The sequence below is a fragment of the Uloborus diversus genome, unplaced genomic scaffold, assembly GCF_026930045.1.
Source record: "Uloborus diversus isolate 005 unplaced genomic scaffold, Udiv.v.3.1 scaffold_18, whole genome shotgun sequence".
NCBI lineage: Eukaryota > Metazoa > Arthropoda > Arachnida > Araneae > Uloboridae > Uloborus > Uloborus diversus.
The window spans coordinates 595,796-619,605 of NW_026558329.1; the positions used below are offsets into that span (position 1 = coordinate 595,796).

Here is a 23,810-nt window from a genome sequence, read left to right on the forward strand (position 1 = left end):
ACTTAAAGAAATAATTTTCATTATCAAAAAAAAAAAATAGTCTGCGCATATCTTGATGTAGAAACATAAATGACTTCGAGTTTATTCGCCGAAAACTGAATACCTACATTAAAAGTTTGGCGTGAAAATAAAAACTTGTCATATCAACAACAATTATTTCACAGTTAAAACCATAGCTGCGGAATCTGAGTCGGAGTCTATCTCATTTTGGGATAAAGGAGTCGGAGTCGAATATCCAAGAGTCTGAGTCAGTCATTTGTCCTCCGTGTATAAATTTTTGCCCAAGCTACTAAGTCAGAGTCGAAGAGTCCGAGTTCGATTAATTGTCGGGCACAGGAGTCGGAGTCAGGTGCCCCTAAATTCTCGGAGTCGGAGTCTGGAGCTTGGCGTCAAGAGCTATTTCCAACAAAATTTGTTTGAAGTAAATCCGCCTTCAAGTACGGAATCTACATTGACTTTCAGTTTCCCCGTAGGCGATAATGTTATTTGAACTGCTCAAAATTGAACGGAAAATTGTTCAAATCAAAAAGATATTTTCTATACATGGTTCTTCATCAAAAGCTTTTTCGAACAAAGTGTTTTTAAGCAAATTCGGCTCTAGGTGCAAAATTTATTTGCCTTGAATTTCCCTGTAGGCGCTAATGTTAAGTTTTTTTGAACTGTTCAAAACTGAACAAAAAATTGTTGTAACAAAAAAGTGAAATATGGGAATGAGGTGTCCTCGCAGAGATCTTTCTAACAAAAAAAAGTTTGTTCGAATCTGACTATTCAATCAAAAGTTATTAAGGGGGGGGGGGACAGATCCCCCCCCCCCCGCCATATCAATACCCTACTTTCCAATTTTTCGATATTTATTTAATTATTATGACTTTTTGTTTTTCGCGATATTTCTAAGATGCATTAAGCCTTCTTTCATACTTTTTTCTTTTTCTGGGAAAGTAGCCTAAGGTTTGTGCTTGTTTCGATAATTGAAAACCTTAGTATGAAAATAATTATTAGAATTTAATTAATAAAAAATTTTCAATTAAATCAAACTCGGCACAAAGAACGATCTCATATCCACACATTTGCAATTTATAATTTTGAATTAACAAAGCATAAAAATTAATAGAAAAATCTGAATATTATATGTTTCAGAGTTAAAGTTTCAAAAATTCAAATTATAATTAAAAACTCAAATAATACAAGGGAAAGGGATGAGAAAAAAAACACAATTCTGCAAAAATTTTGACAGGAAGAATGGGTATTTTTGCAATTGTTTGAAAATGCTCGTTTAAAGAATTTTGGTGAGATATGCAAAGCAAATCAAGCTTCTGTTTTCGCTAAAGAAACCAGAAAAAAGGAGCATAGAGAGCTTTCTGAAAATATCTGATAATTTTGAAAAGAAAAAAAAACAATTGAAATCATTGACAAAGAACCATTGAAATGTCAATTTTCAGTAAAAGAAATCAATAATGGGGTCTGAAAACTGAAATAGGAGATGATTAAAATGAAATATTCTGTTAATTTCGTTAAAGACTTGCTTAAAAAAAAAAAAAAAATCAAAAATAAAGCACCTAGTTAAAATAAAAGATTATTTGTTCAAAATTAAGCACTTTAAAGGATTTTTAAGGACCCGTGGCATGTCCTTAACTAATAGCTAAACAAAACAGTCGCTTGCTTTTGTGGGGAAAAAAGACAGCATGGAAAGGAGACCCCAAAAACCGAATGCTTTCTTATTATGCCATCAATGGTACCCTAAAATTGCAGTTTTAGTACTTCAATTTCGAAAAATTTCAGCGAGAGAGCTTCCAAACGAACCTTTTTCCAAACGACTTCAAAGTAATAAATGCATCCTCAAATCCCTCTTTATTTTCTTATATTATAATTACAATATGTAGATTTAAAATTGAGATTTCTTTCATTATTCTTATCTAACATTTCATTTTACATTTTTGTCGATTTTAATGTAGTTTATGTAGCATTAGCTATTTTACTAGTTTTTTCTTCTGTTAGTTCCTGGGGCATTCCACGGTATTTTTGACATTATGAAGAGTCCGTAACGTGACCTTTTTTTGCCATAACTTTTTTAATTTACCGTTTGATTTGCAAATTATTTTAATTTGAGCTGCTGTGTTGGTAGGAAAAGTACAAAATAAAATATTTTGCTAATCAAACAGTAAATTAAAAAGTTATGGCAAAAAAGTCACGTTACGGACTCTACGTAAATGTCAAAAATACCGTGGAATGCCCTAGCAGCAAGAAAAATAAAAAATACTGTAAAGAAAAAACCATAACGAGTGAATTTGCTTTAAAGTTTCGTACATTCCCCCAGTTTCAACCAAAAAAGTCGCTACAAAAAATTACAAAACCCAAAATAAAATAAAAATCAATACTTTATGAAAATAAAATATCAAATAAGTAGGTATAGTGCAGCAAAGTCGCTACAAAAATTTATTTACAAAACCCAAAATAAATAAAATAAAAATCAATATTTTATGAAAATAAAATATCAAATAAGTAGGTATAGTGTAGCATATGTTGAAATACCTTCAAACTTTCAAAATAATTGAAATATTTTCAAGATGCAAAAAGATTGAAATCTGCTGCCATTTTTGGTAAAGCACGTGCTTCTTTGAACATGCAATGTGGAAAGCTTCCAGAAATAAAATTTTATTAAATCAGTTATTAATTGGAAAAATTCTTTTCCCCTGACATTAGGGGGGATGACTAGAAAAGACCGCCATCTATTGAAAAGAAAGTGAAACTTTTTGATGATTGATTGAAAACACTGCAAAAAACGGGAGAAAATGGTAAAAAAGGGAAATCGGGAGATAGAAGCAAAAAAACAGTAGAGTTGGCAAATATGGAAAAACATTCATGGCAAAGAAAATGAACGCTTTGGAGCAGAAAAATAAAATTTAAAAGTACTAGGGGGTTATGATTCAGAAATGAAACGAGCTGATGTGTGCATCACATGACTTCCTTTTACTCCAATTTAATGTCACTTCCCCATTATTGGCAATTCTAATGTGATTCAGTTGTTTACCCTCTAAGTATCACCAGCAGTGGCCAAATTGAAACCAAATTTTAAAAAGATAAAAATCTCAAAATTTGTCTAGGAGAACAAAAGACTGGCCAAGTGTCCGACAAATTATGACAACTTGAGTTTACGTTGAAATTAACAACAGGGTTCGTACTCAATTTCAGAAATAAAATGAAGGAGTTTTGAAGGAGTAAAATGCGATTTTGAAGGAGTACTAATGGAGTGTCATTAAATGATATCTCATTTCTTTTCAACATATATGACCCCTTTCGAATATTTTCACACTTCACTTAACTCCTCTTGTCACATGTCATATTTTTTATAAACATTGTTACAATAACTGTGTGATGTCACTTTTGTCGCCCTCTCTCTTCTCGTGACAATTTCATGAGCTGTCTCCTCATAAAGGCATGATATCACTTGTGGATGACCCTTTTCACAACATCATAACTGCGATTTACCAAACAATTATTTTAACACACTAAATTCATATAGTACATCTACTTATGTATTTTTAAATATTTAAGTAATTATTAACCAACCTGACTTTTGCTGCAAGAGTGTGGTGGAGGAAAAAACAATCCTAAAACTTGAAAAAATAGCCGAGCACCATTTAAGCGTGTTTTACTTCACTTATGAAATGTCTCAATCATCTAATAAAAATTTCATGTTCAACTTTCGACTTAAAAATGATCAATTTGTAAATCACAGCTTTATGACAAAAATTAATGCACGAAATCACTACATTAAAATCACCCTTGTGACGAAGTTAATTGTCGATCAAAGTGTTATAAGTTACTGTCATAGAAGAAGATTATGCAGTCTTGAACTCTAAAAAAGAAGGAGTTTTGAAGGAGTCAAAACCAAAATGAAGGAGTTTGAAGGGCCCTTCAAAAAAATTTCCTAGGTGAAGGAGTATTGGAGGAGTTTTGAAGGAGCATACGAACCCTGTAACAATAATTTATCCCCAAAACTAATATACACCGAATGAATGTAACTCAACATTCATTCGGGGGTGAGAAAAATGAAAATGAAGGCCGATTTTTTAGTGAAATTTTCTTCGTGAATACATTACTTCATTTTTTGTAAAAGGAAGTAAAATATACATTGGTCAGTGCACAGTCATAAGACCTTTTTTTTTTCAGAATAATGTTCAATATTTAATTAGGGACTTATTAATATGAATTAAAACTGTTACACTGCTAATAAATTTATGAATGTAAAATAAAAGAAATATATTCGTTTGCTATATAAATGACGTATTAATAACGTAAAAATACAGTAAATAAGTTTATGGTTGTTTTTAATAAATGAACAATATTACAATGATTAATATAATCTTTAAATTGAAAATACCGTAGTCGAAAAAATAAATATTGAAAATATCATGGTATTTTCAAAATAAATTTCAGATATATAGTGATATATATCGCGAATATACATTGTCAGTCGACATTCAAATAAACACCACCACAGCCGATACAATGAAATGCAGTTTAATTATGAACCAGTTACATATGATTTACACATTGCTTTAAATTTTATCATTGGATGAGAGAAAACAAAAAAAATCTATAAAAAAAAATATATCAAATGTTCGAATGAAAGAAAAGCACATGATGATAAAGTATATTTTTTGTTAAAAAGTCCTCCTAAAAACCACGGCTGCCCAGGAGAGAGGCGGGAATAGGTACTATCGGGGGGAAAAAAAATGTACAACACATATTGCTCATTTAAAAATTCAAGAATATAAATGGCCGTAGACTCCGGAGGCAACCAGCGATTGGCTCGATCGATCGAATAGAAGGGAAAAGAATGAGTGAATGGATGAATGCCCTTCTGTCTCTAGACCCCTCCAGTCTGCTCCTGGTAGACTTCGATAACGTCGTCGTTTTCCATTTCCAGCTGAAAGGAAGAATTAGATTTTAGATAAGAAACAGGTGCTCAAATGATAAATTATGTAGCATGGGAAAAGCTTTATAATTATACTTGCCAAACTTTGAAGGGAAAAAAAAACAGGAGATTTCACTAAAGGTATATAGGTGCTTCACCAGCAACGTATTTCACAACAAAATTATGCTTTTAAATAATATAAATACTAAATTTAAAGAGAACTAGGTTTTTTTTTGCAGATCTCAGGGCCCAGTACAGGCTGATTTTGCTACCGTTTTTCGGTACCTTCACAAAAATCTTGTTTTGAAATGGGTGTTTTAAAAAAATCAAGTAATAAAATCAGTAACTTCACAAAAACATCAAACATTTCACGAAAATTTGCATTTTAAAATATAAAATTTCTCTATTTAAAACAAAATATACTCCTAAAATAAAATTCTAAGCAGGTTTATATAAACAATCGCTTAAACAGAAACCTTTTTGTAGTATTTTAACTCATTTTTAGCTGCTTCTCGAATAAGTGTATTTATGCAATAGTATCGCAATCTTTCAACATCTGTTTTGGGAAACCGTTTTTCTCTTCATTTCCTATATTGTACACAGTACATAGCCTATTCAGATGAAATGACGATGATATTTTTCGTACTAGTTTTTTAGCTCCCCCTCCCCAAAAAACAAAACCTGTTAAAAATACAAGATGACATTTACACTTTTCGAACTAAAATTTCCCTTGTTCTACTTCTCTTTTACAAAAATGAGGATGCCTCTAAAATTTCAAAAAAAAAAAACAATGCTGATAAAAAAAAAAATTTCCCAAAAATAGAATGATGCAATACTTTCACAAAAATAGGTAGCGAGAAAAAAAATCCTGGATTGGTCCCTGTAAGCTGATTGGTAGCAGGAACATTCCACGGTATTTTTGACATTTATGTAGAGTCCGTAACGTGACCTTTTCTTGCCATAACTTTTTAATTTACCGTTTGATTTGCAAATTATTTTAATTTGAGCTGGTGTGTTGGCAGGAAAAGCTCAAAATAAAATATGCGGATCAAGCAGTAAATTAAGAAGTTATGGCAAAAAAGGTCACGTTACGGATTCTACATAAATGTCAAAAATACTGTGGAATGCCCTAGCAGCAAGAAAAATAAAAATTACTGTAAAGAAAAAACCATAACGAGTGAATTTGCTTTAAAGTTTCGTACATTCCCCAGTTTCAACCAAAAAAGTTGCTACAAAAAATTACAAAACCCAAAATAAAATAAAAATCAATATTTTATGAAAATAAAATATCAAATAAGTAGGTATAGTGTAGCAAAGTCGCTACAAAAATTTAATTACATAACCCAAAATAAATAAAATAAAAATCAATACTTTATGAAAATAAAATATCAAATATGTAGGTATAGTGTAGCACATGTTAAAATACCTTCAAACTTTCAAAATAATTGAAATATTTTCAAGATGCAAAAGGATTGAAATCTGCTGCCATTTTCGGCAAAGCACGTGCTCCATTGAACATGCAATGTGGAAAGCTTCTAAAAAATGTAATTTTCACTAAATGAGTTAATAATAATTGGAAAAATTCTTTTCCCCTGACATTAGGGATGACTAGAAAAGATCGCCATCTATTGAAAAGAAAGTGAAACTTTTTGATGATTGATTGAAAACACTGCAAAAAACGGGAGAAAATGGTAAAAAACGGGAAATCGGGAGATAGAAGCAAAAAACGGGAGTCTCCCGTTAAAAACAGTCGAGTTGGCAAATATGGAAAAACATTCATGGCTAAGAAAATGAACACTTTCGAGCAGAAAAATAAAATTTAAAAATACTAGGGGGCTCTGCCCCCTAGTAAAAGCACCCCTTCCCTGGGTTTCAAAATAACTTGTACCAACTTGCAGAGCCGAAGGGGCTCCTTGAGCATTGCAAAACTGCAGTTTCGTATATACATGGTCCCAGTAATACAGGGTGTCCGAGAAAGATCCGTACAACTTCAAAAATTTATTGAAAAAGAAACAATAGCGTTACAGCGAAACTAATTGGAACATTAGGTAGAACAGGGGTAGAAGTGATCGACTTGTCACATATAGGACATTATCCACAGAAAATATAGGACAAATATAGGACACATTATATGAATAGTTTCGCTATGAAAAAAGAAATAATACAATAGAGTTCTATTTATGTTTTAAGAAGAACCACTAACACACACGTGACAAATTTTGAACTCGTTGGAATAGTAGTATAGCTCTCCATGTCCAGATAGTTTTTAAAACAAAATTCCAGCCAACATTTAAATTTAAAAAATTCTATTTGTGTGTGTGTGTTGTATCAATTTTACAAATAAGTTACTTTTCAAATTAAAAATAAACAAATAAAAGGTAGGATTAATGAAGTTTTAATTGAAACAAATTATATCAATCTATACTTCTAGTCCACCAAACGTAATTTTTAAAAGCAAATGAAACTAACGTTAAAAGTACAAATTTTTTGGCTCATAAAATGTAAGTTAATGAATGTAAAAAAATCGATTTTTGTCAGATGACTTTAAATCCAAAAGCTCACATTTTGTGCATTGAAAAAGGTATTCCTAGTAATGCCAAACCACGTGTCTGCAGAGTTCCTGCACATTTGTGCTTTTAACGTTTCATTTTTTAAAAAAAGGTATTTTTACGCTTCTGATGAATAATTTTGTCTGTTAAAATATAAAATTAACTCCATAGAAGCATAACAAACTTCATTATTCTCAAAATTTAAATTTGAATTGTAAATTTTAATTGTAAATGATTGCAATATACTTCCACTTAATTGTATATAAAATCTTCTTTGAACCATTCAATTTTTTTACAACTACTTGGTATCGGCCAAGTACCTGATCAAAATTTGGCCGAGTACCAAGTACTCTGTACATCTCCGGTAGCATAGAAAATGCCACAAGCTTAAGATACATTTAATTTATTATTTACATGCACAATACATTTCTTTCACCCATTTCCACAGCTTTTTTTTTTTTGTGATTTCTTGCGCAGGTGAAATAGGTGTTCTTCCTTATTCTACTACTCCGAAAATACCGAAGGCACACTGAGAACCTTGTCGCGGCACACTGGCCGAGAAGCACTACTTAAGTAAAGCCACATTTTTAAGTAAATTTTTTCTAAACCAGATATTCATAGAAAAAACCCTCCAGAAATAAATAAATCTTATTTAAATATACCTGTTCATTTATATATTTTCAAATGCATATAAATGAATAAGTTTTGGAAATTCCAGAATAGTGTGATTCCCGACTTTGAACATACCAGTGGGCCACATGGCTCAGTTAGGCTGGACGTAAGTTTGGCAATTCTGTCTTAAAAGTACTAGAATTTTCCTACTTCTGTACTCTATCAAATGAATAAATATCTTCATTTCCTAAAACCCTCAACAATTCAGGGTAAACTGGTAAATTTAGTAATAAAGTTATGAGTGGTTGAAACAAACCCTAGGATGTGATTGAATTGCGCTTTTTAAATGGCAAAGCCAAGAACATGCAAGTCCACTACAACAGTTGAACTATAAGAGTTGAAAATAAAGGTTAATTCAAAACGAGTGGTGCCTAATCATATTGCAAAAGAAGGCGAGAGGCTACTACACAAGTGGATTTCAAAATTCATATTTGTTTTTGAGATAGTTCCAATTTTCCAGCTTTAATACAGGGATGAGAGTGGTCAGAGCAAAAAGGAGGAAATCCAAAAAAGTTTTGTAAAAGGATGATATTCAAAACCACATCAAAATAGAACCTGGAAGCCATGACATTCAAAAATTCAACAAAAAATGGCTAATTTACCAGTTTTAAAGATAATGCGTATTTAATTAAGTATGAGTAATAAATTTGTACAATTTGCTGCATTGTACCATTTCTTGCACGGGTGTTTATTCCTAAATAAATCTAAATTTTGAAGAGGCAACAATTTCTAACCCCTGAGTCCTTGAACAAAGGGTTGGGGAAGCTAGAGGTCAATCTTGACTGCATCACACAATAGTGTCAACTTTTCATATTTTTTTAGAGAAAAATGCATTTCATTAAAAACATTTGAGTTTATAGTGTTAAACTAGCGAGAGCATAAATTTTAAAATTAGATCTGTTTGTAAAGTAAAAATTTACAACAGAGAGAAAAACCTAAAATTTCTTTATGCGGTAGAACATAGTTTTCATTGTAAGAATTGAAAATAAATATATATGTATATAAACGATTGGTTATCTTTTCCCTTGCATTGGAACCCAAAATTTGTTTTTGAAAACTTCCTTATACAATTTTGGAATAAAAAGAACAACTTGCAGCTACCTGATTTAATCATGAAATCTCAAAACTTTTAACAGGTTGTAAAGCCTAAACCAAGATTCAACCATAAATATCTTTTACCCTTTCTTAAATAAACAAAAAAGTAACCATGCCAAGTTACAAAAAATTCGAGATTGTTGGTGCTAAGCCACATTTTTTGATTGAGTTTTGCATTTTTTCTAAAATAAATTAAAGAAATAAAAATATTATTGAAATGATGAATAAAATAAGCAGATATAAGGTAGTATATAGTAAAAAACCATCCAACATTTAAAATAATTGAAATACTTTCAGGATGCAAAAAGATAGAAATCTCAAACGAGGCATGCAACTTTCGGCGCAGCACGTGTTTGACGTCGTTGGCACGATTCCAAAACGTACGTTTTTGGCAGATATCGCAGAGGATGAAGAATCAAGGGGGAAAAAATAAAATAAATAAGAAATCGAGGACCGAAAATTTAAAAAAACCTCTTTTTTTTCCCCCGATTTTCGAGAAAAATAAGGCCAGAAAGAGGCAAAAAAAGGAGGAAAAAGAGGAAAGGTTTAAAAAGCCAACAGAAAAAATTATCCATTACTCAAGATTTTATCCATTACTTACCAAATTTTTTGAGACAATTTATAGGGCAAGTCTAAGGAAGTCTACACCAAATTTCAAGTAAATCAGTGCATTAGAACTTGAGATATCTTGTCAACCGTATCGGGAAAAAAAGTTTTGAGAAAAACGTGTTTAAAGTTTGCTGTCTCATTTCAGCAAAAGTTTACTTTTAAAATATTAACTGCAACTCCAAAAATAATTTGAATTTCCATAAATTCTCTTATGAACTTAGGCCTAAACTTTGAGAATATGAAAGAGAAAAAAATAGATTGTTTTGAATTTCTACATTAGAATACCCTCTTAAATAAATTTCCATGACCTTTTCAAGTCTGAAATAAGTTTATTTTTTTTTCCATGACTTTCAGGGATTTCCATTGACCCATTTGAACCCTGATTATAACACAGAACAAAGTAGAACTTGTCGACATAACATAACCTTGTTTTCCATCTCCAGCTCAGTCACTTTCCTATGCCGGGCTGATGAGTGCCAATAAGCACGAAACTGCAGTCCTCGGCTGGAAATGACTGATATGGCGGTGTATTTCCTGTATAACCTAACCACTCAGAACAACGAAACTCTTGCGATTATTGAAGCAAAGGCTACCGGCGCCAAAGAGGCTAAAGTCCAAAAATCAAAAGGCAAGTGTAGTTCGAGACTTTCTGATACCACCTCACAACCACACCTCATTTTTATTTCAAAATCTGTGGGCAACGCACAGGAAGCAATGGCAAGTCTGAAAAGCAAAAAAAGTTGGACTTAATTTTTTCGAAATTCCCAGATTTACCCCGATCAAAAAGATTCCAATAATTTCCTGTTCTGTCACCTCCCAGAATAATATTTTTCCCATTTTATTTAATAACGATGAAATGCTGAGAAAAAAAATCACTTGAAGACAATTTCACCCTCATCACATAAAAGTTTGTTTTCCGTCAAAATGTCATTCTGTCACACATGGAATCGTCATAAAAAAAGAGGAAAATTAACAGGCATTTAATAGTAGCACTCACCTGTTTAGGAGTTTCATCATCATTGATTCTTCGCCCATCGAACAAAAATCGCAACGAGGTAACGGGAACGCCCTGCAAATTATAACGGATCATCAGTTTAAGCAAATAAGACTTTACAGCTTTAAAATACAGGGTTCGTACTCAATTTCAGAAATAAAATGAAGGGTTTTTGGAGGAGTTTTGAAGGAGTACTAATGGGCTGTCCTTAAATGATGTTGCACTTTTTTTTTCAATAGTTAAAAGTTCCCCTTTTGTCACACTTCACCTTACTCCTCTTGTCACATGTCATATTTTTTATAATCATATTAATATAATAATTGTATGGTGTCACTTATTGTCACCCTCTCTTCCCCTTGTCACAATTTCATGAACCCGTCTCCCCTTCAAAGCACTGCCCTTTTTACAATATCATAATTGCAATTTACTAAACAATTGTTTTTTTTTTTTAAACACAATCACTTAATGTAGTACATCTTCTTATGTATTTTTGAATAGTTAAATAATGATTAGAGAACCTGACTTATGTTGCTCAGAGTATGCTGGAGAAAAAACAATATAATCATAAAACTTGGAAAAATAGCCAAGCACCATTTAAGCATGTTTTATTTCACTTATGAAATGTCTGTCATATAACAATATTTTCACCTTAAACTTTTATGACTTCTATGATCAATTTGTAAATCACATCTTTATGAAAAATATAAATATACGAAATTACTACGTCAAAATTGTAATTATACCTTGGTTTTTATGACGAAGTTATCGATCGAAGTATTTTATGTTACTGTCATAGAGGAAGATTATGTAGTCTTAAAATAAAAAAGAAGGAGTTTTGAAGGAGTCAAAACCAAAATGAAGGAGTCTGAAGGGCCCTTCGGAAAAATTTCTTAAATGAAGGAGTATTGGAGGAGTTTTGAAGGAGCGTACGAACCCTGAAATAGTCAAATGTATAGATGCACTAACTAATTGGTCAGTGCTTCTCGCACTGCATATTTGGCAGACGAACTGAATACGAAACATTTAACAATTCTGCCCTCCTAAGCCTAATGGGCATACCTCAACTTCCTTTTGCAATTTTATTTTTTCGTTGCTAAGGAATGTTTGAGAGGTAACCCATCTTTCTCCCAAGCTTAAAAGCCATATTTCAAATATAAATTATCAAATCACCAACACAATTTGACATACAGTAGAAGACCGTTATAACGCCGACCTGTATAACGCAATTCTCTATAAACCGCACTACTTCTCAGAAGTAAACGATAGGTTTTGAAGTTTAAAAAATCCCTCTGTTTTGCTTTGCAAACATAAAAATGGTGAGGCAAATTAAATTTTGACCGTTTTTCATCTTTCCATCTTATTCCAAAGCTTTCAAATTTAAAATGAGGACTCATAGTAAACAGAAAATACCAGATGGCTTTTGAAAATGCAGCTGTTATGCAAACCATGAAGCTAGCAGAAGTGCAGGATTTTGATTGTGAAACATATTTATTTGTGAATAACTCATTGTAATATGGGTGCTTTAATACTCATTGCAGATAAAACTCCTTCTGAAGTCCTAATGTATAGATATATCCTGAATATTTGTTTCAAAATTTGTGAATGATCTATCAATCGCCAAAACCTGTATAACGCAAAAGCTCGGGTCCCAAGGTGTGCGTTATAACGGTCTTCTACTGTATCTCAAAAATATTATTTCCTAAGCTAAAAAGCAGTATCTCAATTTCCTTAATGGAAACGCCCTTTGTTAAAGTTTTATGTTAAAAGAGTGCGAAATTCAATTTTATAAAATGTCGATTTGCCGAAAATTACTTTCTCTTGAGATACGCCTAGTGATGTAAAATACCCGGGTATTTATTTTTAGGGGTAAATACCCAAGATATATACCCGGGTAAATATCCAAAATGGGTATTTACCAAAGGGTATTTATTTCAAAAATATATATTCAACTAAAATACTTTTCTGTATGTATTCCATTATGTATATATGTAACCAACTACATAGAAAACAATAAATTTTTGCCCAAAAATTGTATTTTGATCACATATTTAAAGAATTATTGTGTAAAACATAGCAATCTAATATGATATTCACATTAAATGTGTTGGATATGCCAAATCAATGTTGATAGCCTAATTTCAGATATAAAAAACCATTCTACAAAAAGTAAAAAGCTTAACTGGTTACAAAAAAAAGCAAACATCAATTTAAGATCCTAGTCTTTTATAACCCAGTAATATGTCCCTGCACGACATCAAAATGTAACAAAATGTCGATAAAAATAGTTAGAATAAATTTTCATCATGAAGTACTGGGGAGCAAATGCAAATGAGCAAGGCAACAGAAAACAATAATTTGATTTGTTTTTGCTTATTATGTGAAAACTGTTTCTATATTTGCCACATTATCATTTAAACAGTTATAAAATAAAATCATAGTCTTAATAACTTCTCAGTTTATTCTTCCAAACATCCCTCATGCTTCCTTTTTTTTTCATTTTGGATATTATTAACCTAGATTGTGATTTTGAAATCCTGTAGTTCATTGAATTGCTTATACTTCTCCAATTATGACATTAAAAAGAAAGATTCTTTGGTTCACGATATGTTTTTCATAATTTCATCAAGTCTTTCTATAAAAAATATTATAAACTGTGTAATATATATTTATGCGTCAGTTTTACCAATTATTTTATATTTAGATTTTTTTAAAAATTCCATTCACTTATTGCATTTTTTTGTAACATACCCAGTTTTTGGGTAATTACCCAGGCCTTGGGTAAATACCCAAAAAATATTTACCTACCCGCTGGGTATTTACCCAATCCATATGACTATGCACAGATAAAAATACTGTTTTTGAAATTTAAAAAAAAAAGTGTTCTTACCAGTCTGTCACTGTAAGATTTTTTGAGTTTAACCATCTGGGTGGTCATCTTCACTCGAAAATGAATTTCATTAGAATCCTGAAATAATATAATTGAAATAAGAACAAAGAATCACAATTACAGCAAAGCAATTCAAACATCACGCAACACATAAAAAAACAAATTGCTTATGTACTAAAACTTTTATATTTTGGTTTATTTTTATAACATAAAAGCCAATGTCCCGGGAGTACTATTTATCATACCTATCCTAAACTAAGAAATAAAAGTCAAAATGAAAATCAAAATTCAGTTGCCGTTCACTATCTACTTTGAAACTGTCAAGGATTCAAATTAACAACTTCCGCCAACTTGCTTTTAAGTACTAGCGGTACCCACACAGCTTTGCCCGTAGTAAAAAATTAAAAGTTCATTTGGTTTGCCTCTATATTTAGAAATAATAGAAGACGAATCTCCCACCAATATGACTTTGTTCGTTTGCTCGCTCATGTTACGGTAATTTGCTCGGCCACGTTACGATAATTTTCTCGGTAAAATGTTCTTAAAATTGGGAATAGACGGAGAACAAAATCAAATGTTCGAAAGATCGCTTCGAGGTAATCCTTTTTTTTGTGCTAAATTACATGAAAATCAGCCCCACGGTTTAGGCGCTATGCGAGAAACGGATATCCACATACTTGCCAACCCTCGAAGAAAAAAAAACAGGAGATTCTAGTAGAGGTACATAGGTGATTCACCAGCGACATATCTTCACAACAGAAGTATTAAATTATGCTTTTAAATAACATGCATACTAAATTTAAAGTGAAGTGAGGATTTTTCACAGATGTAAGCAAATTGGTAGCAGCAAGAAAAATAAACTGCAAAGGAATAAACCAAATAATAAGGTATAAATTTGCTTAATGTTTTGTACATTCCCTCGTCTCTACCAAAAAGGTAGCTACAAAAATATAATTACTAAAATCTGGTAAAATTCAGAAAAAAAAAATCAATATATAATGAAAATAAAATATAAAATAAATAGGTATAGGGTAGCACATGTTAAAATTACTTCAAACTTTCAAAATAATTTAAACATTTTCAAGATGCAAAATGATTGAAATCTGCTACAATTTCCGGCAAAGCACATGCTTCGATGAGCATGCAAAGTGGAGATTCCAAAAAAATTAATTTTTACCAAATGAGTTATTTGGAAAAATTCTTATTCCCAACATTAGTAGATTAAAAAAGGGCGGCATCTATTGAGAAGAAAGTGAAACTTTGATGATTGGTTGAAAAAACTGCAAAAATGGGAGAAAATCGTAAAAAACGGTGAATCGGGAGATTGAAGCAAAAAACGGGCGTCTCCCGTTAAAAACAGTAGAATTGGCAAGTATGCATCCAGACCAGCTTTATTGTTAGTAAATATTAACCATAAAGAACGACCATTCCCGAGAAGGTAGGAGAAACCTAACCAGGGTTGGCATGGTTTTTACCATCTGTGATATATACTGGTTTTTTACCACCTTCAGGAAAACTTGTTCTCCTCATGGTTTTTACCATCTTTGAGAAAAAAGGACTTTCAGCCATTTCTGTGCACATGTTGTTTTGATAAATTAATGTTAAAACTGTTCATGTTTAAAGTTGTTAACAGGTCCCATTTTTATTTAAATCCATTTTCAGCGACTGTAACCATTTTATTACTAGGGCTCGAAAATTACTGCCCAACATGCCTGGAGCATGTAATTATTATACAGGGGTCTGGCCAGAGGATATTTGGATCCGTTAACGGACCCTTCACAAAAATCCGATCAACCAAAACGGACCTTTCACAAAATCCCTATCAAACAAAACGGACCTTTCACAAAATCCCGATCAACCAAAACGGACCCTTCACAAAATTCTGATAAACAAGATCGGATCTTTCGCAAATTGTTTTTTGAAGGAGCAAATCTGAAAGCAAAGTAACGCATATTAAACCGATAATTTTCGGAACCTTTCTTAAAGTCAAATTAGAGGGATCAGCTTATACAAAATCTGCTAATTTTGCAAAGAAAAAAAAATCGGCACTCTTGTGATGCTCCTGCAAGCGATAAATTGCTACTGCCAAATAAATATAATGCTTGTTGTTTGCTTCTTGGAAAGAAATTAACAGCTGGAAATAAGTTTGGTTTCAAATAATTTTGTTTGTTTTATCACAGCTAATTAGCAGCGGTGTTGTTGTAAACTTTTCTGAAAAGGCGTTTGGTAAGCACTTTTTTTTGCGAAATTATTTTATTTTTCAAAAATAATTCACTTTTCACAAAATTATTTTATTTTTCACAAAAAACGGACCCTGTGAAAAATCCTGGACAGACCCCTGTTATAATTTTTGATTTAAAAATTGATAATTTCAACGACAACTTATTACGAACTATTTAAACTTTTTTTTCACTAAAATCAAGTAATAAAATCAGCAGCTTCACAAAACTTTGAAAATTGGCAGTCACAAAAACCAATATTAAAAAATCTAAAATTTCACAAAAATCAGCATTTTAATTTTTTTTCTACTTGAAACAAAATTTACTCATAAAATAAAATGTTAAGCTGATTTATATGAACAATCGCTTCAGTAACTATTATTTCGTTGTGTTTTAACTCAGTTTTTGCCGTTTTTCTCCTAGCGCATTAACGCAATTTTATTGCAATCTTTTAGCATCTATTTTGGGGGCTCATTTTTCGGACAATTTTCTGTATTGTACACAGTACAAGGCCTAGTGCGGTTGAAATTCGATGGTATTTTTTGTACCTCTAAGTTTGTAGTCACCCCCCCCCCCATAAAAAATGTTAGAAATATTAGTTGATGACTTTTACACGTTTGAACTAAAATTTAGTTGCTCAAATATTATTTTACAAAAATTAAAATTTTCCTTTAAAAAATCACAAAAACAATGCTTATGCCATACTTTCACAAAAACAAGTAGTAGGAAAAAAATTCTGGATTGGCCCCTGCCTACAGAACCAAACCGTTCAAATTCGAAGGCCAGAAAATCTTTGAAAAACTCTAAATTTGATGTTATTTTAGTAGTACAGTAAAACCCCTCTAATGCGGACACTAACGGGACAAATTTTTTTGTCCGCAATAGAGGGGTGTCCGCAGGACAGGGTTTTAATAATGTTATATGCCTTGGAATCGGGGAATTAAAAATTGTCAGCATAAGAGAGGTTGCAGTTGAGGGGTGTCCGTTAAGAGAGGTTTTACTGCATTTTATAATGCTGCATATATTTCACCCTAGTTTCAGCCCTTATTTGTTCTCTTAACATGTTGCTAATATGCATTTCTAATGTATTTTTGTAACCACAAGTTTTTTGTCTTACATTTCTCCCTCACAGCTTCACTACATCGCGGTTTTTTCTAGTTTCTTTTTTTTATTTTCAAATAGAGTAATTAACCTTTTTTATGCACTCATGTAAACTTTTTACTACAAAAGAATAACAAAGTACGTCTTTTAAGTAAGATGAGCTCTTTTGAGGGGCTGCAGTTGTACTAGTTGAGGTAGTACTAGTAATTGTACTAGGAGGTATAAAATATCCGAAGAAAGTGAAGGGAATCGCCGTCTCACTTTAACCGCTAAACACTATTTGGAAAGTATAGATCATATTATTACTAGGGAATAAATACATCTGTAGTGTAGATAATGTTCAACAATCAGGGCCCAATACAGGCTGATTTTGCTACCGTTTTTCGGTACCTTCACAAAAATCTTGTTTTGAAATCGGTGCTTTCACAAAAACATCAAAAATTTCACAAAAATTCGCATTTTAAAATATAAAATTTGTTTCTCTGTTTGAAACAAAATTGATTCATAAAATAAAATTATAAGCAGGTTTATATGAACAATCGCTTAAATAGAAACCTTTTTGTAGTATTTTAACTAATTTTTTAGCTGTTTCTCGCCAAAGTGTATTTATGCAATATCATCGCAATCTTTCAACATCTGTTTTGGGAAACCGTTTTTCTCATAACTTCCTACATTGTACACAGTACATAGACCATTAAGCTGAAATCACGATGGTATTTTTGGTTCTTCTTAGGTTTTTAGCCCCCCCCCCTCCCCAAAAAACAAAACCTGTTAAAAATAATACTAGATGACATTGACACTTTTCGAACTAAAATTTCACTTGTTCTACTTTTCTTTTACAAAAATTAGGATGCCTCTAAAATTTCAAAAAAAAAAAAAAAAAAAAAGCTGATAAAAAAAAAAAAACTCACAAAAATAGAATGATGCAATACTTTCACAAAAATAGGTAGCGAGAAAAAAAATCCTGGATTGGCCCCCAACAATGTACTAGCTTTTTAAGTTGTATACGTAATACCTTTAATGAGGATGAATATTGAGGAAAAACGGGGGCACATACGGTCACTAACTGGTGATTACTTCATCATAAAAGTTGAGCTTTTTTCATAGATTAGTAGTAGTGTGTAAGAACTACAAGCGTGTGTGTAGTTTATTTCCCAATAATTAACGTGATATCTTTTTAGTTTAGTGTATTATTTTGTGCAATATATTGAATACTACAAATTTAATGGTGACCAGCATTTCCGCTACGGTCGCATTTTTCGCATAATGCGAAAACACTATCTGAATTGCGAAAATAAAGCAATGCATTTGCTTTTTTGTTCAAATAAAAAATAAATTAGTTTTTTAAATAAAGAAGAAATGTATGATCCTAGAGAGAAAGCGTGCATGGCGATAATCAACTTAATCTTTTTTAAATCTTAGCTAAGATATTTAAACTACAATTAAGTTCAATAACTATTAAGTCTTATCCAGCATTATATCCCCCCAATAACTGCTCTATTAGGAGGATGGGACTGCAACGTTCCAAACAACAATCGTGTTCTCTCTTTATTTTATGTTTAAAAAAAATAGCTGTTGTACTTATTTCTTCAAAGATGTCACAGATTAAATATGAATTGTATTTTCAACTGAGACGAAACACACTGAGGCATATATAAATATATGAGAATGTGTAACATTTAACATTTTGTTAACATTTTCCCCTCAATTTTAGCTTTTATGCTAAAGAACTTTTGAACCCAGCTTAAACCCTGATGGTGACTAAGGGTGCTGCTATGTCTCGAGGGTGCTCTATCTTAAAAACTTCTTTAAATAGTCGTAAGTTTTATGTGCTCTAATAAGGAAAGTATTCCGTTTATAAATACAGAATCTTACTTCCCGGAAATTCAGTAGTTTGGAACAAATTAATCGCGATGAACGAGGGTTGACTGTACAGGGGCCAATCCAGGATTTTTTTCTCGCTACTTATTTTTGTGAAAGTATTGCATCATTCTATTTTTGTGTAAGTTTCTTTTATCAGCATTGTTTTTGTGAAAATTTTAGACGCACCCTAATTTTTGTAAAAGTAGTGGAACAAGTGAAATTTTAGTTCGAAAAGTGTAAATGTCATCTAGTATTATTTTTAACAGGTTTCGTTTTTTTTTTGGGGGGGGGGGGAGCTAAAAACCTAAGAAGTACAAAAAATACCATCACAATTTCAGCTTAATGGTCTATATACTGTGTACAGTATAGGAAATTATGAGAAAAACGGTTCTTCAAAACAGATGTTTAAAGATTGTGATAATATTGCATAAATACACTTTGGTGAAAAACGGCTAAAATAAGTTAAAATACTACAGAAAGGGTTCTATTTAAGCGATTGTTCATATCAATCTGCTTAGAATTTCATTTTATGAGTAAATTTTGTTTTAAACAGAGAAAGAAATTTTATATTTTAAAATGCGAATTGTTGTGAAATTTTTGATGTTTTTGTGAAGCTACTTGATTTTATAACTTGATTTTTGTGAAAGTACCGATTTCAAAACAAGATTTTTGTGAAGGTACTGAAAAACGGTAGCAAAATCAGCCTGTATTGGGCCCTGCTGAACATATGTTTCTGTGACACAAAAAAGTTCTGTTCATTATGAGAATTACTAGAACCGACACAGCGAATAATACTACACAAGATATACAGCAAACAAACATCATAAAGCATAAATAATAATATGAAGACAATTGGACATTACAGCTATAAGGCCTCTCGCTTGCTCCAACCCAAGGAACTGCATCTGATCTACGATGCCTAATTTGGGCAAATGTCTCTAAAAATTAAAATTTAAACTAGCTCAGCAACTCATACAACTGAAAAACAATTTATTATGAAACTAGCATGAAATAGTTCTAACTCAATTATTTTGCTACCGAGGCAGTGTTCGCGCTCAACTATCCGTAACCTGGGTCCCAGGGACCCATTAATGAAATAGATTTGGGTCCTTCGATGGAAAAAATGAGTCCCTTAAATTTTAAACAGAAAATCTTAGTGTGTAAATGACTAATATAAAAATATTTATACTTGGGGAGGGGGAGGCATGAAATAAAATAAATTGGTTATTTTTTGCCCTTTTTTTTTTTTTGTGATTTTATCATTGTAAAATTATTTTCAAATAATACACTTGCAAGACTTAGTTAAGTGAGAAACTATTTGGTCAGTTACAATGAGATTAACTCAAAATTTATTAACAAATGGGTTTTACCATAAAACATAAAACAAGTGCCTCTGATTGATCAAGCAAAAAGCACTCCCTTAACCTTTGTTTTCCTGGAAATTTTTCTTAGTGAAAAAAGTGAACAGAACCCCCCCCCCCCTTCCCAGTTATCATTGGCAACTACATAATAATAATAAATCGCAAGCGAATGAACCCAACGCAAAAATCGCGATCGCAAAAACGAAACATTTTCTCATATGAGTGTGAAAATTGCTCATTTGCAATCTTAAATCAGTATATTTGACTTTATTTTGACTTGTTCAAAATATCTGTTTTGGTTTTTGTTCTATTTTTAAAATCGATCGCGCCATTTTCAAAATGGCGCGATCGATTAATACCCGACTTTTGCAAGTCCAAATAAAAATAACCCATCAGAAAGAGATGAATTATTAGAAAAGAACAAGGTTAAAGTGCTTTTGTATAAAATTCAAGTATTCATAAGCAATTTAACAAGTAAAATGTAAAGTTCCGAACTCTTTGTGTTTAGCGCGATCTGGAAAATGTTCGCCATTTTTTTTTCTCCCCTCTTTTTATTGGGGATGCAAAATAATGATTTTCAAAAGTAATTCTGGTTACATGAATGCCAAATGGCAATATTTTTACTATACAATTGTCTTGTATTAATCCTGAAGATTGCATTGAAAACTTCTCTTATTTTTAGTCTTCATTTCTGTTTTTAGGAATTGCCTCAAGATAAAAGTTGAGGGAAAGCTTATTCTTAGAATATAGTACAATGGGCTATTTGTGAACTTGCTCCCTGAGTTCTGCCCAGGAGGTCACTGTAAGCTCCAGTCTTATCACTAAAATTCCATTGACTGGTTCACAATTGGGGTGTGTTTGAAAAGCTGATAAACAGATAGGGTCATTTTAGTCCCTTTCTGTTGATTCTCCTGGTCATTTTGAAGCTTAAAAGCATTTACTAAATAGATCTTTAGCATTTTCTCCCATTTTTTTTTCTGGTTCTTATTTTTTGGGTTTTCTGGGTCCCTGGGACCCGATTTTTCGCGGAAGTTGCGTCCCTTTCCCGCGAATTTGCGTAAAAAACCCGCTATAGCGCGTAAACGCGAACCCTGCGAGGCATACTTGCCAACCTTCGAAGGGAAAAAAAAAACGGGAGATTCCACTAGAGGTACAGGGGTATCCCTCGTATAACACGGCTCATTCGTTCCACGTAATATCGAAACAGTGTTATTCGACTCTTTTACTCCTTTTTTTTATCTAATTAATCATGTACACATACTTGCCAACCTTCAAAGAAAAAAAAAACAGGAGATTCTACTAGGAGTACCTATATAGGTGATTCACCAGCGACATATCTTCACAACAGAACTATTAAATTATGCTTTTAAATAACATGAATACTAAATCTAAAGTGAAATGGGGATTTTTCGCAGATGTAAGCAAATTCGTAGCAGCAAGAAAAATATACTGAAAAGGAAATTTAAATAATAAGGAGTGAATTTGCTTCAAGTTTCATACATTCCCCAGTCTTTACCAGAAAAGTAGCTACAAAAATCTTATACATATAAAATCTGAGTATCTATCTATCTATCTATCTATCTATGTCCAAGCTTCTTCTCCCGAACGACAGTGAACTGACCATCGAACCAGGTATCGATGGATTCGTCATCTTCCCGTCTTCATGTTTGGCTATTTAACATAATCCTCCGATAATAATTAGCGGAGATATCAATTAAAAACTATTAATTATGACTCTTAGATTTCAAAATCAAATCCCTATTTTTCGAAGGCTTTCCTCCATTCAAATTATTATTCAGTGCTTCATCTCAACTTTCCGCAACAACGCTTTTATTAAAATGTATAGCGGTGAAGAAAATCATTGAGATGAAAGATCTGTTGCAATTTTTTTTCTCGAATATAAAGAAATAAAATTAGGCTTTTGTTTTAAGGCTTTTCCTGTAATCAGGGTGTTTAAGTTGTTTACTTTTCGATTATTTTGCCGTAATCTGCAGCAAAATTTTGCTGTGTTTTTTTTTTTTTTGGTTCAAGCCTGAGTGTTGAACTCGCGTCACTTGACATAACTTTCATTTTCGAGGAGGACCGTGCACGTCGTAAAGTAAATGAGTGATTTACAAGTTATTTGAGTTCTTTGAGGGTTTGTACCTGGAAAACGGATTGATGTAATTCTTGTACGACCATGTGGATAGAATCCATCCAAATATTTATCTGAGTGGTATGTTGCGTTAATAAACACCCGGGCAACGCCGGGTAGTAGACTATTTTATGTAAAAAGCGGATTGTTATTGTGCATAAATATTTCCGATATAGTCTATCAGATGTAATTCAGTTTAACGTGAGTAAAGATTATAGTTGATAATGCATATATTTTCCCCTTTTGTGCTGACTGAAAATGTACTCATAACTTGTATCATTGATAACGATTATTAACGTTGATGAGGTGTTTTGGCAAAAATATGTTTTACTGGTGTTTTGCAAACCTTGCTTTACGCGCATTTATTTATTCCTTAACGCGTTAGAAACTAGTGTCAGTGTACTACAAAAGCATCAACTGGACTGCTCTTACATTTTTTAGGTAGCCCGTGCAACGCCGGGCACGCAGCTAGTTTAATTACTAAAATCCGAAAAAAAAAAAAAAAAGGAAATCAATATATAATAAAAATACAATATAAAATAAATAGGTATAGGGTAGCACATGTTAAAATAACTTCAAACATTAAAAATAATTGAAATATTTTCAAGATGCATAAGGATTGAAATCTCTGCAATTTTTGGCAAAGCACGTGCAATTCAATGTGAAAAGCTTCTAAAATATTAATTTTTACTAAATGAGTAGACTAGAAAAGAACGCCATCTATTGAGAAGAAAGTGAAATTTTTTTAATGATTGACTGAAAAAAACTGCAAAAACTGGAGAAAATCGTAAAAAACGGAAAATCTGGAAATGGAAGCAAAAAACGGGAGTCTCCCGTTAAAAACAGTAGAGTTGGCAAGTATGAATCATGTACGTATCATAAATCATGTCAATGCGTACAGTGTTGCACCAAAACCATGTTCCTTATCATATTCAAACCATGTTATACGAGACCTTAAAATAACGTAAATCAATGAATTTATACTGCGTTATATCGAAACCAACTCATAAGGTACAAATTTTATAGTTGCTAAAATTTCTGCTCAATAGAATATACAAACGATAACCGGCTACCAGAACACACAAAGACCCGCTGATCTAAAATAAGAGTTGTTACAAACAAAAAACTTAATTATTTTACATATCTCAAATTTAAACTTTTATGCACAACAAGAAAAAAAACTTTATCAACTCTTTACTAAGAACAAAACTCCTTCTATGGGAAAAAATCTGAGCTTTACTTTAGCAACAAAGTTCGTACGAACAACAATAAAAACAAATTTTAAAGTAAAAATCATTCATTACTCTATTTTATTTCAACTTCATTTTTTATCTATTTTTTGCCAAATTTAGTTTATGTTTAATCCTAATGTCATTTTCTCATACTTGCCAACCTTCGAAGAAAAAAA

At 32.0% G+C, this 23,810-nt stretch overlaps 1 protein-coding gene across 3 annotated transcripts in view; it reads right to left on the bottom strand.

Annotated features, from left to right (window-relative positions):
* Window positions 1-4,505: 4,505 nt before the first annotated feature.
* LOC129233125 (small ubiquitin-related modifier-like) overlaps window positions 4,506-23,810 on the bottom strand; it is a 32,653-nt gene continuing 13,348 nt past the window's right edge. For 2 of the 3 annotated variants that reach the window (XM_054867187.1, XM_054867185.1), the window contains exons 3-5: window positions 13,725-13,802; window positions 10,841-10,912; window positions 4,506-4,930 (exon numbers count right to left, since the gene is read on the bottom strand). In XM_054867187.1, the coding sequence (XP_054723162.1) occupies window positions 4,871-4,930; window positions 10,841-10,912; window positions 13,725-13,802 (210 nt within the window). In that variant the 3' untranslated portion in view covers window positions 4,506-4,870. Of the gene's footprint in view, window positions 4,931-10,840; window positions 10,913-13,724; window positions 13,803-19,770; window positions 19,840-23,810 lie in introns of those variants that run through there. The other variant, XM_054867188.1, reaches the window with a different exon arrangement.